At 50.3% G+C, this 17078-nt stretch overlaps 1 protein-coding gene across 3 annotated transcripts in view; it reads left to right on the forward strand.

The window, feature by feature from the left end:
* Colec11 (collectin subfamily member 11) overlaps positions 1-17078 on the forward strand; it is a 38998-nt gene that overhangs the window by 15055 nt on the left and 6865 nt on the right. For all 3 annotated transcript variants that reach the window (XM_052745768.1, XM_052745767.1, XM_052745769.1), the window contains exon 3: positions 2729-2800. In XM_052745768.1, coding sequence (XP_052601728.1) covers positions 2729-2800 — 72 coding nt within the window. The remainder of the gene's footprint in view (positions 1-2728; positions 2801-17078) is intronic.

A 17078-nucleotide genomic window follows, 5' to 3' on the forward strand; every position in this document is an offset into this window, starting at 1 on the left:
AGATAGGTTCTCTCATTGACCTAGTGATAACCAATTAGTCTAGTCTGGCTAGCCAGGGAGCCCCAGGGATCCTCTTGACTCTGTCTCCCCAGCACTGGGATTACAAGTGTGTGCTACTACGCTTGGCTTTTTATTTATTTTTTGGTTTTTTTTTTTTTTTTTTTTTTTTTTTGGTTTTTCGAGAATGTTTCTCTGTAGCTTTGCACCTTTCCTGGAGCTCACTTGGTAGCCCAGGCTGGCCTCGAACTCACAGAATTCCGCCTGGCTCTGCTTCCCGAGTGCTGGGATTAAAGGCGTGTGCCACCACCGCCCGGCTGCTTGGCTTTTTATATGGCAAACACATTCCTAACAGTCGTTACTCCAGCCCCAGGCACCATGTTCTAAAGCGTTTTCATTGGTGCATTTTATCTCATTCCTGCTATAGCATGTTAAGTGCTGTTTCAGGGTCTTATGGTGAGCTGGGATCAATATGAACAGTTTTTCAATAAAATTAGAGACAGACAGACACAGGATGCTTTCAAGCGGAGGCCAGGTGGAAGTTGTGTGGTGGGCTTAGTGTCCTTCTTGCCTTCTTTTTAAAGGGGAGGGGCCATCAGGTAAGTGTCAGTGCAGTGGATGGTGGTCTGGTTCACTCAGCCTTACCCTAATCCAGGTTCTGATGCCCAAAGAAGCTGTGGTCAGGCCCAGAGCCTGCGCTTGGCTTGTCCACTCATCTATCATGGCCCGTGTCTTCATCAATGCACATCCCCCTGCATCAAATAAGTGAGAGCCATGAGTAAACTCTAGGAGCTGTGTAGAAAACTTCTAGAAAAGCTGGAAGGTGTGCTTACGGTTACCTCTCAGTGAGTACCGCCAGTGCCACTGCTGTGTGGAGTCCTTCCTTCAGGTGCTCTGGGAGAGGAGAGTCGCGGTAGCTGCTTACTGTGACGCACACAGTGATGCACGCAGTAGTAAAGAATCATGTCCCCACCCTTGCCCATCTTTGGTGGGCTCTGCAGTGGTGGGTTTTGCTGTTGCTCCTCTGTGGGTGATCCTGTTGCTCCTCTGCAGTCCAGCCCCTCAGCTTAGCCTTGGAAGGCTCCTCTGGAGAGCCTTCGATGCCCTTCAGTCTGTGTGCCTTTCCTCAGAGCACTGCTCTGCTCTGGCTGGCTGCATCCTCCTCACTCACTGCACAACTTCAAAAGCCGCTTCGCTGGGGAGATGTCTGATCTGACGCATCCTGTGTCACTTTTGCTGAAGCTAGTGCCTCATTCTGTCCTGTACCCTGTGTGGCTAATGAGAATCCTCGCATCAATCTGACTTACACTGTTTCCCCTCCCGGACGGCTCACAGAACGCTCTCTTTGTTGCTGACGTTAGTTTGGTGCTGTTGGCCTGACACATCTTTGCTGTTCGGCCCTGATTTTCCCCGTGTGGTTCTCTGCAGGCTTTTACTGTATTCCTGCTTTCATGCACCCACCCCTACCCCCAGTGCCAGGAAGTGTATCTGGCAGCTCTTTACAGACTCTCCGGTGGCGTTACCATCATTCTCTTCCTCTCTCTGTCTCTCTGGAATTCTTGTGAGATGGGTTTGGGCGTGTATGAGTTGGTTTTTGTTTTTGTTTTTGTTTTTGTTTTCTCTCTCTCCCATCTCAACTTGATAACTTCAAAACAAAACCATCAGGGCTTCACAGTTGAGTGTCTCCCAGAGAAAAGAACTCCTGGTCCTAATGTTTTGTCTCATGGGGAGGGAGGGAGCGTTCATCCTGCCACTGCTTTCTAGCTGGGAGGGTGGATTTCAAGCAGAAGGTCCCCAGTGGGATTGCTGTCACACTCACTGCCCCGCACAACCATGTCTCCTGTCTCTTTTTCTCTTTTTCTTTTTTTTTTTTTTGACAGGGTTTCACTATGTAGCCCCGGATAGCCTGGAATTCGCTCTATAAACCAGGATGTGTAGAGCAAGAAGCAGAGACATGTGGATCTCTGTGAGTTTGAGGCCAGGCTGGTGTATAACTCAGTGTAGCCTTTGGTGACCTTCTGTCTTTTAGGGAGGGAAAAGCAGAATCAAATCTGTGGTGTAGGAAGGTCATTCGATCAGGATTAGGTTGGGGTTGAGGCTAGAGAGTGGGTCCCCCGGTTCCCTCTGACTCAGCTCCTCTCCACACACCAGTGTACTCATCCTGTCAGATATCCTGACTGCTTATTTACTCCTCTGTCTCTTGTACCTGGCCACTGAACCCCAGAACACGGAGGGCACACTTTACTGGTCCCATGTAGCCCACATGGAGGACCACCATGTGCGCTCCGGGGTCATGCCGTAAGGACGAGGAAATGCTCAGTGGACACCCCACTTTGTTCTCCCCAGCATGTCACCAGGCCACATGGTGTTTCTCTGGGGGTCACCTAGCAGTGAAACTCCTGCTTACTTTTCCTTATTGTTGGAGCAGTGTGGAGAGCCCTGTGGTGGGAAGACAGACTGGAAATCAGCCCAGAAGGGACAGTGGCTGGAGGGAAAAACCTGTTCCCTGAAAAATAAAGCAGTGTAGGGAAAGCTCTTCCTGAGCTTAGACTGGGGCACCCAGCACTTGCCCTGGTGATGCTGGTTGCAGTTTGGAGTGGGGTGGGCAGGGAGTAGGGCCAGACCAGCTGCACCATGTGTGAGAGCCTTTCTAATTCTTCTGTATGGATGCATAACACCATAGTCCTGTCCTAGCCAGACAGTGCCTAAACAGATATAACTTCTTCCACAGGGGATGCAGGAGAAAAGGGAGACAAAGGAGCCCCCGGACGGCCAGGAAGAGTCGGTCCTACAGGAGAAAAAGGTACTCACGATGCTAGCCTTGATGGGGACAAGGAGGGTGGGAGGTGGAGGGGACAGAGCTCTCCTGAGACAGACAGAGTTTAGGGAAGGAAGGCATGGTGCTGGCCATCAGGGCCCTGATGAAAAGCTGCGCCCTTGAAACACAGTGGTGACTCTCTGGGAGTGCCAAGGCTCAGGATCACGCATAAGCTTTATATAAGGAGAATGCTGTCATGAAGATAGTCTGATGGAGGAGCACAGCACAGCCTAAGGCATTGGAACAGTAGCTGACCCACCTACCAAATGGAAGTGGTTGTATGCAAGCAGTTGTATGCTGCCTGATGTGGTGCTGGGAATGCAGCTCAGGTCCTCGGGAAGAGCAGCATGCGCTCTTAACCACCGAGTGGTTTCTACTTTAATAAAACAATGCGATTCTGCCTGGGGGCAGTTGATGAGACCAAACTGCACATTCAAAGGCGCTAGAGCCTGTGTGTGAAGGAACCAGAACACACAGGCACAGGGATGAGAACACAGATGGACAGGGATGAGAGTACCAATGTAGAGAACCAGGCTGTGGATGTCGTGTGGCAACATCACACACAAAAGGGAGGATGTCCAAGGGGAGGGGCTGGAGGGCAGGGGTGCTCCAGTTCACATACATGTAATGGACTTTGAATATGCATGAGGATGAAGGTGGTCACACACGTGAGGAGCCACCACAATGACAGGTGCCCGGCGTGTATGGCTGCCGTCTATAAGATGGCATCATCTTTACTATTTTATATTTTAAAATGTTTTATTATTGTTAAAAGATTACGTGTATATATGTGTGTGTGTCTGTGTGTGGGTTTGTGCGTGTGAGGGCAGTGTCTTCGCAGATCAGAAGGGGGTGTTGGACTCCCTGGAGTTGGAGTCACCTGCCATGACTACTGGGCCCTTTTGAGGAACAGAGCTCACTCGTTCTCTTAAAAGATTGACTTCTATTATTTTAATCATGTGTGTGTGTGTGTGTGTGTGTGTGTGTGTGTGTGTGTGTGTGTGTTTGTGTGTGTTTGTGTGTGCCCACAGAGGTCAGAGGCACCAGAACCCCCTGGAGCTGGGTTTACAGGCAGTTGTATGCTACCTGATGTTGTGCTGGGAATACAACTCAGGTCCCCAGGGAGAGCAGCGTGTGCTCTTAACCACTGAGCCAACACTCCAGCCTCAAAGTTTTGTTGCTTTTTAAAATTTTTTTTGAGACAGGGTCTCACTATGTAGTCCTGGTTGGCCTGGTTGCTATATAGACCAGGCTGGCTTTGAACTCACAGAGAGATCTGCCTGCCTCTGCCTACTTTACATTTTTTTAATCGTTATTAAAAGATATATAGAAAAGCATTATCAAGCCAGTCATGGTGGTGTATGCTTTTAATCCCAGCACTCTGGATGAGGGGCAGATGGATCTCTACGTGTTACAGGCCATCCTAGTCTACATAGCTGGAGACCCTGCCTTAAAAAGCAAAGCAAGCTGGTTATAGTGGCACATGCTGGTAGGATTTGCTGAAGGAGGCAGAGGCAGGAGGATCATGAATTTGAGGACAGGCTGGGCTACATATTTGCTGGGTGGTGGTGGTGCACACCTTTAATCCCTGTGCTCAGGAGCCAGAAGCAGGCAGATCTCTGAGTTCAAGGCCATTCTGGTTTACAGAGTGAGTTCTAGGACAGCTAGGACTACACAGAGAAACCCTATCTTGAAAAAAAAAAACCCAACTTGAACCAAACTAAAAAACTCAACAAACAAACAAAAAAGAAAAAGGAGAACATTTTCACCATTTATGCCCCATCTGTGATAATATGTACTAGACAACACCACAGCTGATCTTATGACATTGGAAAGTTGTTTTCTGTTCAGAAAAAAAGAGAGACTAAATTAAAAAAATATGTGAAGACTGTCTTAAAATGTTTTCAGGTTTGTTCTCTAATTTCCCCCATTGTTCACTTCAAGCCGTATGAGCTGCACTTGTCTCAGAAGTGGGAGAGGCCAGGTGTGGAGGCACACACCTTAAGGCCAGCAGGTGGATCTCTGAGAGTTTGAGGACAGCCTGGTCTACATAGTGAGTTTTAGGCCTGTGGTGGTATTGTGTTCCCCAAAACATTGTGCACGCTAATAAACTTATCTGGGTTCAGAGAAGAGAACAGCCACAATATTAAACATAGAGGATAGGCAGTGGTAGCACACGCCTTTAATCCTAGCATTCCAGAGGCAGAACTCCCTCTGGATCTCTGTGAATTCAAGGCCACATAGGATACAGCCAAGCATGGTGACTCACGCTTTTAATCCCAGAAAGTGAGCCTTTAATCCCAGGAAGTGATGGCAGATAGCAGAATGGTATATAAGGCGTGAAAACCAGGAACTAGAGCTGGGTTAAGCTTTTAGGCTTTTGAGCAGCAGTTCAGCTGAGATTCATTCTGGATGAGGACTCAGAGGCATCCAGTCTGAGGAACAGGACCAGTTGAGGAACTGGTAAGGTGAGGTAGCTGTGGCTTGTTCTGCTTCTCTGATCTTCCAGCATTCACCCCAATAACTGGCCCCAGGTTTGATTTTATTAATAAGACCTTTTAAGAGTCATGCTACACAGGCCAGCCAGGGCTACACAGTGAGACCCCGACTTAAAAAAAATGTAGGCTTCCCAGGAATCTGATTCAGGTCCAGGCGTGGGGTCGGGTGGGGGTGGCTCACAGTCACAGGTCCCATGAGTTCTGGACACAGGCTAGCACATGCAGCCGCCTCAGGGTGGGTGGGATGCCTGGTGAGCTATCAGAGCACAGTAGAGGTATCCTAGGCTGCAGCCGTTTGTCTTCTTGGTGAACATAACTCCAGGCCCTGCAGACTCTGGCCTCGTGTCATCTCTGGAAGGAGATGGACTGGGTACCTGCAGCAGTGCTGGGAGGTGCTGCTAGATTTCTTCTAGAAAGCTCTGTCCACTCATCCTTCACTTCCAACTGTTGTTGGGCTGTGGATGCAAAGCCCTGGTCCACGAGGTGGTGGACTTTCCCTGTCCTGTGTAGAGACAGCATCAACCGTTCTGTTCCTCAGAGCAGTCTCGAGGCCGCCCAGAGCCCTCTGCAGCCTCTGGCTTTATGTCTCAACTGCAATCACCACCATATCGGTAGCTGGGTTTGGCCTTCAAACTTGTGCCGACATCCTTTTATAGTCTCTGTAGCTTTGGCTTGTGAGTGTTCTGGTAGCCTCACCAGGACCTTCTGTTCTTCTAGAACATTCTCCTGTGATTCTATTCTCTCTGTCACTTGTAATGTAGATGCTTTCCTCAGCTAACCTGAAACTGATTCTCACTATGTCCAAATCGGGCACTGTTCAGAAAGTCCAGGAGCTGATGGACCCGAGCCTCCTCTGCATCATCCAGGCTCCGTTCTCCTCCTCACATCTCAAATAGCTCAGTTGCCAAGCAGCAAGCCAAGCAGCAGGAACCAAGTACCAGGCCTTGCTGCCCCCACCTTCAGTCTGGCTAACGTCCAGGCCCATTCTGCGCTGTGGGCTGCCTTCCCCACCAGGCTGCAAGCCTTACACACGTCTGCTCAGGGCAGGTGCTGTGGGCAGGCCCTCCTGGGGCCTCCAGCTTCATCTTTTGGGGATAGCTCAGATCTTCCCTATTGCCTCCTGGAGGCTAGAGCAATCTCTCTAAAGTGCAGATGTGGTACTCTGGCTTTCCTATGGTTTGAGAATTCTTGGGGATTAAGATTCCTGGCATTTTGCTCTTCTAGTACCTGAAAGTAGGGCCCAGGCATGTGCCTCTGCCCCAGTGTCCCCTTGAAGAGGCCCACGTATAACCCCCAGCCCACGAGTGCCCTCTCTGCTTGGTGCCACCCTCACATTGGTTGGCGTGTTAGTACTGGATTCTGCCTCTCTAAGGAATGTGCCTCCCTCTCTTTCTTCCTCCACATCTATTGTTTTCCTGCTGTCTAATAATTGTGCTCATGCATTCCTACAATCCAGTACTCAGGAGGCTGAGGCAGGAGGGTGGTAAGTCTGAGGCCAGCCTGGGCTACATAGTGAGATATTATTCCAAAAACAAAACAAAACAAACAAAACAACATAAAAACAAAACCTTCGAAAATAAAGCCAAAACAAAATATAATACATGACATTTCAACCAAGGCAGCAAATTCTAGACAGAGATAATAATGATAGTAATGTGCCAGAAATGAAGGCATGGGGCGGTGGGGAAGTGTTGACCAGAGCAGAACAGGTACAGGGAGGTTTAATGATGAAACACACTGCAGGAGACAGGTGCAGGGGCTGGATTCTGAGAGAGAGAGAGAGAGAGAGAGAGAGAGAGAGAGAGAGAGAGAGAGAGAGAGAGAGAGCCTGAGAAGGAGTTCTTTATAAGGGTTAAAGGGGAGCTATGTGGTCTGACCTCTGTCCAGGCATGGATCCAAGCAGGCACCTCACTATCTTGTTAAACAGTAAATGTTACAGCATGGGTCATCATTCCTAATTGGAGCCATGTGGGATGAGGTTCAGAGGCGATGTCACAGGCCGCTGGGGTTGGGTTCTGTTCTAAGTGGTCGGAGTCTCATTGTTAATGTGGGATTTTCCGATTCTCTGTTTTGAGGCATGGTCTCGTGTATCACAGGCTGGCCTTGAACTTGCCCTGAAGCCGAGGATGGCTTTGAAATCATCCTCCCGATTCAGCCTCCTGAGTGCTGGGGTCCCAGGTGAGCATCCCCACACCCAGTGTATGGCTGCCTTTCCTGTTGTGGTGATAGGATACCCGGACAAAACCAAATCCAAGGAGGGTTTGACTCATGGTTTGAGATGAAAGTCTGTCGTCTCTCTCATTGGCAGAACTTGAAGCCACCTTTTAGGTAATGTACCACTCCATTAATAGCCTGATCTTATGTAAATAAAACCTACTGGAGACCCCAGGGGCAGCACCTGTGGCTTGTGAGGTGGGTGGCTCTGTTAGTGACCGGCATCTTCAAAGGATGCCGTGATGGAGGCTCGGTGCGTGCCACAGTTGAGAGCACCTTGTAACCATTTCTTTTTATACTGGACACTCCTACAGCAAGCGGGCAATGGGGACAGGTGTACACTGCCTTCAGGGTTGTGTCTCCGAGGCTCAGCCTGACGCTGGTGGTCTGAGACCTCTCCAACCGTTGTTTGAAATAGATCTTGAGATGTAGTATCTTTAAGTATCTTTGAAGTCCCTGGGTGATCTCAGCCCTGGCTGAGCTCCGGATCTGTGTACTCCACTCTCCCCCAGGTGAGTGAACTGCTCTTTCTGAGTCCAGGGAGGTCTGCCAGTAGAGACGCCCAAGTTCCCATGCTGGGCTGCCATCTCTATGGAGTGTGATGGCCCTTGGCAGGCTGTAAACCACCACCACCACCCCACCCCACCCGGCCTCCGGAAGGCCCCGAGGTTGGCTTGTGTTAACAGGCCTAGGTGCTGCTGCAGTCTGTGTTTCCCAGGGCGATGGGCTGCCCACCCTGGGTCTGGACAGCCCAGCCTCCACCAGATGTAGCTGGTGTCCACCTGGGACTGCTCTGGAGGAGGCAGCTGACTTGCAGGGTAAGCAGCTCCCTGCCAGGAAGAGAGAAGTGTCTGCTGGTGAGTTGCCTTTACTGAAACAAAGCCAGGCAGCACGGAGCCCCAGAACTGCCTGCTGTCATCTGCTGTTTATTGAGACAAGAGCAGCATCTACATTTCTGGGTTGTGTGCTGTGTGGCAGGCGCAGGGTGGCTCTGCTTGATGTGTCCCAGATTTTCCCGTCTGGTCCCCAGACTTAAGCAGTGACGGGAGGGGGTGGCTGCCTTGTTCCCTGCCGTAGAAGCTGGGGCCCCTCCTGGCACAGGCAGTGGAGGGCAGCTGCACCAGCACCGGGCTGTCATGAGCTGTAATGCGCACACCATCCTTCATAAAAATCGCTGAGGAGGCTCAATTGCACGTGCCCCCTTTGCCCCGTCTCCTCTTCAAAGGGCTCTGATATCTTCATTAAAATTAATACGAATCACGCACCTGCTGGGAGCTGCCCACCCGCTCCACTCCTCCTGCGTGTCTGGAGAACAAATGGGAACCACCCCACTTCTCGTTAGAGTAATGGGCTGTAAGGACGGCAGCGGCGGGTCACAATGGCTCCCAGCGTTTGGAGTGCCTCCTTCAAGCTTCTCCACTTAAAGGCACAGGCTCTCAATGCACAACTGAGCCTGTGTGCACATCCCAGAAAGCCCATTGTCCTGCTTTAGCCTTGTAACCACGCCGCCACTGCTCTCCCCATGGAGCTAAAACAAGCCTGTGACCAAAAAGGGAGGATGAGCAGGCAGTCTGGATGTCCCCGCGGCTTCCATCCTTTCTTCCTCCGAACAATAGCATGTTCCTGTCAGCAACTGCCAGTCCTGTGCGCAGCTATTACGGTAGAGGGCCAGAAAGCAAGAGGTCTCCCTTGGTGCTTTGAGTAAACTGGGTTCTCAACCAACTCTGTGCTAATTAGCTTTACCACCCTGGGTTGGGTGAGGGTCAACTGTATGCTTATACACATGTGCTTGCACACATGTATAGCATGTATGCTCACACACATGCATGCATATTGTGTACATGTATATGCTTCTGTGTAGATATGCATACAAAAATGCGTGTAAATTACTATTTGGATGCTTATGTATAAGTATGCACATCTAAAATATCATGTGTTTTTGTGTCCACATTGTGCACGTGTGTGTGTATACAAATACTCTGTGTATATGTGTTTGCATTCACATGAATATGTGTGTCTGCATGGTATATGATCACATGTTATCTTTGTATGCACATATATCCATGTGAATGCATTCACATGTCTGTATTTTATATATGTGCACACATATTTGCAATGCATGTGTGAATATAGGTTTGTAATTGTATATATGTATATAGGCATAATCACGTGTATGTATGATTGTGAAGCACCTAGTTGTATTTGTACACTCACGTTTATGTGTGGTGCATATGCATACACTATGTATGCATATGTGGATATATGTGTTCTAGTTAGATTTGCTTCCCTAGGGGTGATAAAACATTTTGACCAGCAGTAACTTAGAAAAGAGGGTTTATTTCAGCATCCTTGTTACAGTCCGTCATTGAGGAAGTCAGAGCAGGGACCTGGAGGCAGGGACCATGGAGGCATTCTGTGTGCTGGCTTGTTCTCACACTCATTCACAGGCTCACGCTTAGCCGCCTTCTTCATAGCCCAGGAGTGGAATAGGACAGTGTGTACATGTCCGTGTGTCTATAGTATATGCATACTATGTGTGTGTGTGTGTATATATGTTCATGTGTATGTGCACATGTGTCTAATATGCACATGTGCTATGTGTATGTATGTTTGTGATGCTCAGCTCCAGACCTGACCCCGGCAGATGTTCTATTTCCGGCAGCTGCTCTCATTCTGCTGGGTCAGAGTGGGACTAGGGTAGCGCCAGAGCTGCTAACGGGGAGGCAATGGCTCCCTCTGGCTAGCCCAGCCTGTCCCCACAAAGGCCTTCTTGTGAGTGTGCCCAGTCTTCTCATGCTTGAGGTGCTATGGACTGGTGCCTAGTGGTCAGGCTGAAGGTTTGGGGCAGAAGGGACAGGGTGGTAGACAGGAGAGGTAGAGCTGTCTGTCTGCCACCCCGACTCCCACTGGCCAGTGGCCCTCACTCATAGTAGTCACAGCAGGACCCCAGGAGTCCATTGCTTGCCTGAAAGATCACGAGCCTGCACAAGCCCTCCAGTACTTCCTGAGCCAGCGAGGAGTGGGCGTGGGGCACTCTGTGGGTACTGGTGCAGAGGTAGAGTCTCAGGTAAGACCGCTGTCCTACAGCTGAGGCGCTGGATTTGGAGCCCTGATGTGGAGTTAGGTAACATTGGTCTTGGTGGCATCTAGTCACTTGGTACCTGTCTATGCTCTGTGCATGACACTCTGGCTTCCTGATACAGTGACCTGGGGTTCTGGGGACATTTAGGACATTTGCAGGAGAGGAAAGAGAGGGTTAAAGATGATTACAACTGTCCAAGGCTGGTGAATGTGAAACAGAATGTGATGGCTCATATCTTTAATCTCAGCACTTGGGAGGCAGAGGCAGGTAAATCCCCGTGAATTCAAGGCCAGCCTGGTCTACATATTGAGTTCTATTTTTTTTTTTTTTTTTTTTTTTGGAGCTGAGGATCAAACCCAGGCACTCTACCACTGAGCTAAATCCCCAACCCCAAACATGTGCCACCACTGACAGGCTCAGTCTGCTTTTTTTTTTCTGGAGCTGAGGACCGAACCCAGGGCCTTGGCAAGCGCTCTGCCACTGAGCTAAATCCCCAACCCTCTATGTATTGAGTTCTAAGCCAGCCAGAACTCTTGTGAATGGAGACCTGGGATTTTGGGGTCTGGGTCTGTCTGAGTATAGTTTGTGCTTGGACCAACTGGACAACTGTGTTTACTGTGTGGTCTGTGGAAGTCATCTCCCTTCTGGGCCTTGCACAAGATGGCAGGGTCAGTCAGCTGAGCCACCAACTAGGACTTGATTTGTTTCTTTGAGCTCTGGGGGCTGGAAGTCCAAGATGCAGGTGGGGCGGGGATGTTTTCTCCATGGCTTGCCGACAGCTGCCCTTTTCCTGTATCCTCACATGGCCTGTACTCTCTGCATACCTGGTGTCTTCTCTTATAAGGCCCCCAGGGCTGTTGGATCAGGGGCCAACATATGACCTATGACCCCAGTGAGCATCCATGGCTCACTTGAGCACAGATTTTTTTTTTTAGATGGACTGTTCAGCTCATCGAAAGATAGAAATAACAGGCTGAGGATGTGGCTCTGTCGGTAAAGTGCCTGCCATGCAAGTATGAAGACCTGAGTTCAATCCCCCAGAACCCATGTGAAAAAGTCAGGCACAGTGGCACATATGTGTAACCCCAGTGCTGAGGAAGCAGAGCCAGCCTAGCCAAATTGGCAGGTTTCAGGTCAGTGAGAGACCTTGTTTTAATAAACTGCTGACCTTTGGCCTTCACATGCATGCACACAAATGAACACATATGTATACACACATCATGGCAGTGAGAACGATGTGATGTTGAGGTCAGTCGAGGCACATGAATGTACTGTCCTGACTCAACATACTAGACATGTCTGTGTTTGTCCCTTAATGATGGAGAAGGGAGCAGGCCTACTACCCCTTGCTCTTGCTGTCTTCAAGGATCAAGTGATGGTGGAACCTCAGGCAGATTGAAAGAAGCAGGGACCAAGGCAGTCCTAGCTGGCTTTGGTGCCCATCAATCACCTGGGACTGTGTTAAAGTGCAGGTGCACATCCACCTGGCCCCTGGGGCTGTCCGTGTGGCTTGTCACCGTTCCAGGCTCTCGAGTGCCTCCGCTGGCGATGATGAATGACTGTTGCTAGGGACACGTGTGTCCCACCTGCTATGTGCCAGGTGCAATTCTGGGTGGTGTGCCTGTTTCTCCAGCAACCAATGAGGGGCACGCTGCCAACCCTGTTTCATAGGTGCAGACCCAGCATTGGGGCCACTGAGCCAAGCTCTGAGCCCGTTTTGCCGTCAAGGATGCCAGGCTGCTCTGTTTGAGGTGGCACAGAGCCACACCGAGCAAGGCCGTCAGGCAGTGGGAAGGGGAGAAGACAGACAGCTTGATTATGGGGATTTTCTTTCAAAAGCCTTTACTACAGGATTTCAGCTTCTTGTTATTTTAAAAATGTATTATTTCCTGTGTATGAGTATTTTGCCTGCATATATATTTATATTCAATGTTCCGCCTGTGTGTCTGGTTCCAGAAGGCATCAGATTACTTGGAATGGGAGTTGTAGATGGTTGTGAGTTGCCATGTGGGTGCTAGGAACTGAACCCCGGTCCTCTGAAAGAGTAACCAGTGCTCTTAACCACTGAGTCATCTCTTCAGCCCCTTATCTTATATATTTTTGAGACAGCATATTATTCTAGCTCATTCTATAGCTCTGGCTGGCTTGAAACTACATAGACTAGGCTGGCCTTGAATTCACAGGAATTTACCTGCCTCTGCCTTCCGAGTACTGGGATTATAATATGAGCCACCACATCCAGCTTATATTTTTACTTTTTTGAGTTAGAGTCTCATGTAGCCCAGGTTGGCCCTGAAATTACTATATAGTTGAGGATGACCTTTAAACTTCTGGTCTTCCTACATGTATCTCCTGAGTGCTAGGATTACAAACATGTACTCCCATGCCCAGTTGCATGCTGGGAATTGAATTTGGAACTCAGTGCATGCTAGCAAGCACTCTCCCAACTAAGCTATACCCCAGGCTCAGATTCCAGGTCTACAGAGGTGAAAACAGAGGCTCAGAGAATGTGGTGGTTTGAATAGGTATGGTCCCCATGGACTCATGTGTTTGAATGCTTGGCCCATAGGGAGTGGCACTATTAGGAGGTGTGGCCTTGTTGGAGGAAGTGTGTCACTGTGGAGGTGGGTTTTGAAGTGCTATATGCTCAAGCTAGGCCTGGTACAGAGTCTTCACTTCTGCTGCCTGAGGATCCAGATTTAGAATTCTCAGCTCCTTTTCCAGCACCATGTCTGTCTGCCTACCACCATGCTTCCCACCATGATGATAATGGACTAAACCTCTGAACTGTAAGCCAGCCCCAATTAAGTGTTTTCCTTTGTAAGAGTGGCCGTGGTCACGGTGTCTCTTCACAGCAATAAAAACCCTGAGAAAGAGAGATTAATAAACATACCCAGGGTTGCTGACTAACCCAGGCTACTCAGCTCCATAAGGGTAGAGAGGATGTACAGACTCAGAGCTGCCTCAGTCCTTGTGGGGCTCCTTCTCCTATCTCCCCAAATCTTGGCACATCTTAAACCAATGGCATCAATGTTCTGTGGGAACTTGATAGCACTGTCCAGCACTCAGGGACCCAAGAGGCCCCCCAAAGGCCGCAAGCTGCTGCCTACGCAGGCCAGCTGGCAGTGTTTGCTTTCTGGAGCTCGAGACTCAGATTTTGCCTCCCCCGTGTCCTTCACATCCTCTGCGCCGAGTCGCTGCTCTCTCCACCGTGTTTTCCACACTTGCTCTTGGTTCCCGGGTACCCCGATGGCAGGGCTTGGCACCCATGCTTCTCCCAGGACAGGAGCAGAGTGTGGTGCCAGCTGGTACCAGGAGCCAAGTGTCAGCAACAGCTTTGAATTCCTGTTCCTGTTGGGCTGTAAGAGTTAGGGATGGGTCGGAGCCAAGTGTTCTCAGATCAGCCTCAGGTGGTGGCTGATTTATGACAGCCGGACTCCCACTTGCAGGCCCTCAGCCCAGTGGACTGAATTGAACAATGGAGTGCTAATTGATTGTTCTGTTGAGGTGGGAATTTCGCAGGAAAGAAGAAAACCACCCTGAGGCATTTGTGTTGCAAATGTTTTTCCTCCAGCGACTTTTGAGCCTGTCTGCCTGTCACCTCAGGGACCTGATTTTCTACCTGATGTGGCTGGAAGGCTGAGAAGGCAGAGCTGTGGTGTGACTTTTCCTCGACCGTAGCCTTGAACCAGTTTGACATTTCTCAAAGGGAAGCAGGCCCACAGTGGACAGAGACCTCCGGATCCCTTTCTGTCCTTTCCCCCACAGCACACAGCAGACTACACGCACACTCAGGACCCTCAATCCCACCTGCTGTGTGGTAACAGGAAACTGATCTCCCAAGGTTTGGGGCATTTAGTGGGAACTGGCCTTTCCAGGGTAAGATCTTTGGTTTTTATTTTCTAGAACCCGGCTACGCAGCCTCTGTCCATATGGGAATGTGGTAAGCCTGGGTATCGGAATGACCCATCTGTCCATTCTTGAGCAGTGCAGTGGTGTGGGTGGGTGTACCCAGCTGTCAGATGGACAAGTTGAACCTTATGTCCTCCAAACACGCCATGTGAACTTGGGCTGGGCAGGCATGCTCACTGGCTGGCGTGGGGGAACGGTGGGCTTGGACTCCTGTATGCGGGGAACTACTGTGCTCCCATCTCCACTGGGGGGCTTCAGTGGGTTGTTTTGACTTGTCCAATCTGTGGCATCCAGGCTGCATGCAGCCAAAGACAGCTTCGATTACAGCTCAACCCGAAGTTACAAACTTACTTAAACCGTGAGATATTTTTGTGATTTCTTTAAAAACTCAGTTGCACGGCCTAGCATGAACTACGCAGATGTCAAGGGGAATGTTTCGATTTCAAAAGGTTGGAGAGGATTGCTAAGTTCTCTCTTTCCTTCCCTGTTCCTTAACTCATTGGTCAAGACACTGCCTGCCCTGGTCTCAGCCTGTCTCCCTCTGAACACCACCCCCACAACCCCCCCCCCCCCCCGCCCTTTCTGGCTCCCTTGAATCCCTCTAGATTCTTTCTTTATCGATGTCAAGCTACTCTGTCCCCCTCTTGCATCCACGGCCTTTCTCCTGTTTGTCTCTGGGACATTGGAACCCAGTGCCCTCTCTGACTTAGGATGGCCCACGCTGCATACAGGTATCCAGGCCACAAGCCTCGACCTCACCTTACATCCCATCGCTGAGTTGTTGTTAACTCCAGACACCTGCCCGTTGGGAGGCTTCTTTTCGTTCTCTGAGATGCTGTCTGGCTAGCCACCCGATGGCCTCTGTGCCTGCCTTGCCCACTTCGCCTCAAGTGTGGCCGGGCTTCCCAAGCAGGAATCCGATCTCCCTGTCTCCTCTTCCTGACTCTGCAGTGGCTCCCACTGCTGCCTCCTTCCTCTCCTACAGTTGCTCTGGGTTTCCATTGCCAGACTGTCCCCTGTGTCCTCAGCTCGCACTCTGTACCCTGCTGGACCACGGACTTGCTTTGCCCTTTCACCGGCACAGACTTCTCTCGTCTCTATCTTCCCCATAGCAGGACAGCAGAACAGCTTTCAAGTCAGCAGATCATGGCTCTTGACCTGGTTCTGCTGGGCTTTCAGGGTCCAACCTGGTCAAGTCACTTAATCCTAGAACTACCCTATGTGCAGCTGACCAGTTTTAAAGGCAGTAAAGGAGACCGTGCGTGTATGAACGCGCTTCGTGAGCAAGCACTTTGTTCTCATGCTCTTTCCATGCACGGTGTGTGTTCCGATCAGCCAGGGCTCTGTCCTTTGGACTCCATCTGCTCTGCGTTGAGGGAGCATTCCATCCACTCCTGCACTGGGAGGCCCTTTGGGAAGTGCCGCGCTGTGAGGTGCTTCATCAGCACCCGGGGCGGGCGGGCGGAGTCCTCCCTCCCGCCTGTCTTGAGAGCCGCCTACATCCAGCTTCTGTTTATCCTCTGTAACACTAGGGGCAATAGAAGATCAAAAGGTCATGGCATCCTGACCACACGTGAGCCTGCCCATGGCGAACTTGGTGCCCAGGGCTTCTCTGTATGCTTGCTTGCTATTTGTGCTTTGGTGTCTCATCAGTGGGGATCCCAAAAGATTACCCGGGAAGGACATGGCATTGAGAAATGTCTTCTGCCTTGACTTGTTATGGATCTGGGAGAGGACAGCTAGTCACAGCTTTATTCCAGTGCTCAGTGTTCTCTGGGGTAAGCAAGGCCACCCACTGCTCCCTCTTACAAGGGATAAGAGAGAGAGCAGAAGGGCTGGTGGCCTTATGCAACTAGGCCGAATACTTGCTGATGGAAGGACACAGCAGGCACTGTGCTACAGACCTGCCGTAAGGCATGCTAGAGCATTCTGGGCTCTTCTCCCTGTGCCCTCCGTCTCCTGCGACCTTCAAATGCAACCAGAAGGGATGCCCAGGGCTTTGCTGTTCCCAAGAGCATCTAGCTGTGTCTGTATTCCAGAGTGATGCTTTTGGCTTGGGTGTGAGAACAAGCTTGGGAGACATGGTTGAGCTAAGATACAGGTCAGGGATCTGCCCTTCCTGACCCAGGCTCAGAGGAGAGCTGGCCTTGGCTGCGTGACTCAGGAGTGCTGGTCCGTTCTCCTCCCTTCTGCCATCTGTGTGACTCAGATCCTGTGTCAGAAACAAAACCAGTGGGCTACCTGTGAGGAATCATCCTGGGACAGTCATGCATGTGCCCTTGAAGAGCTGTTCTTTATGCAGTCTCTTCCGGTGTGCATGTGTGCACATGTGTGATGGTGAGGGGGTGTGTCAGATCACCTGTGCATGTGTGATGGTGAGGAGGGGGTGTGTGAAATCACCTGTGTATGTATGATGGTAAGGAGGGGTGTGTGAGATCACCTGTACACATGTGATGGTAAGGAGAGGGTGTGAGATCACCTGTGTATTATGTGATGGTGAGGAGGGTGTGTGAGATCACCTGTGTATTATGTGATAGTAAGGAGAGGGTGTGTGACA

The sequence above is a fragment of the Peromyscus californicus genome, unplaced genomic scaffold (assembly GCF_007827085.1).
Source record: "Peromyscus californicus insignis strain IS unplaced genomic scaffold, ASM782708v3 Scaffold_1__1_contigs__length_55948999, whole genome shotgun sequence".
NCBI classification, from domain to species: domain Eukaryota; kingdom Metazoa; phylum Chordata; class Mammalia; order Rodentia; family Cricetidae; genus Peromyscus; species Peromyscus californicus.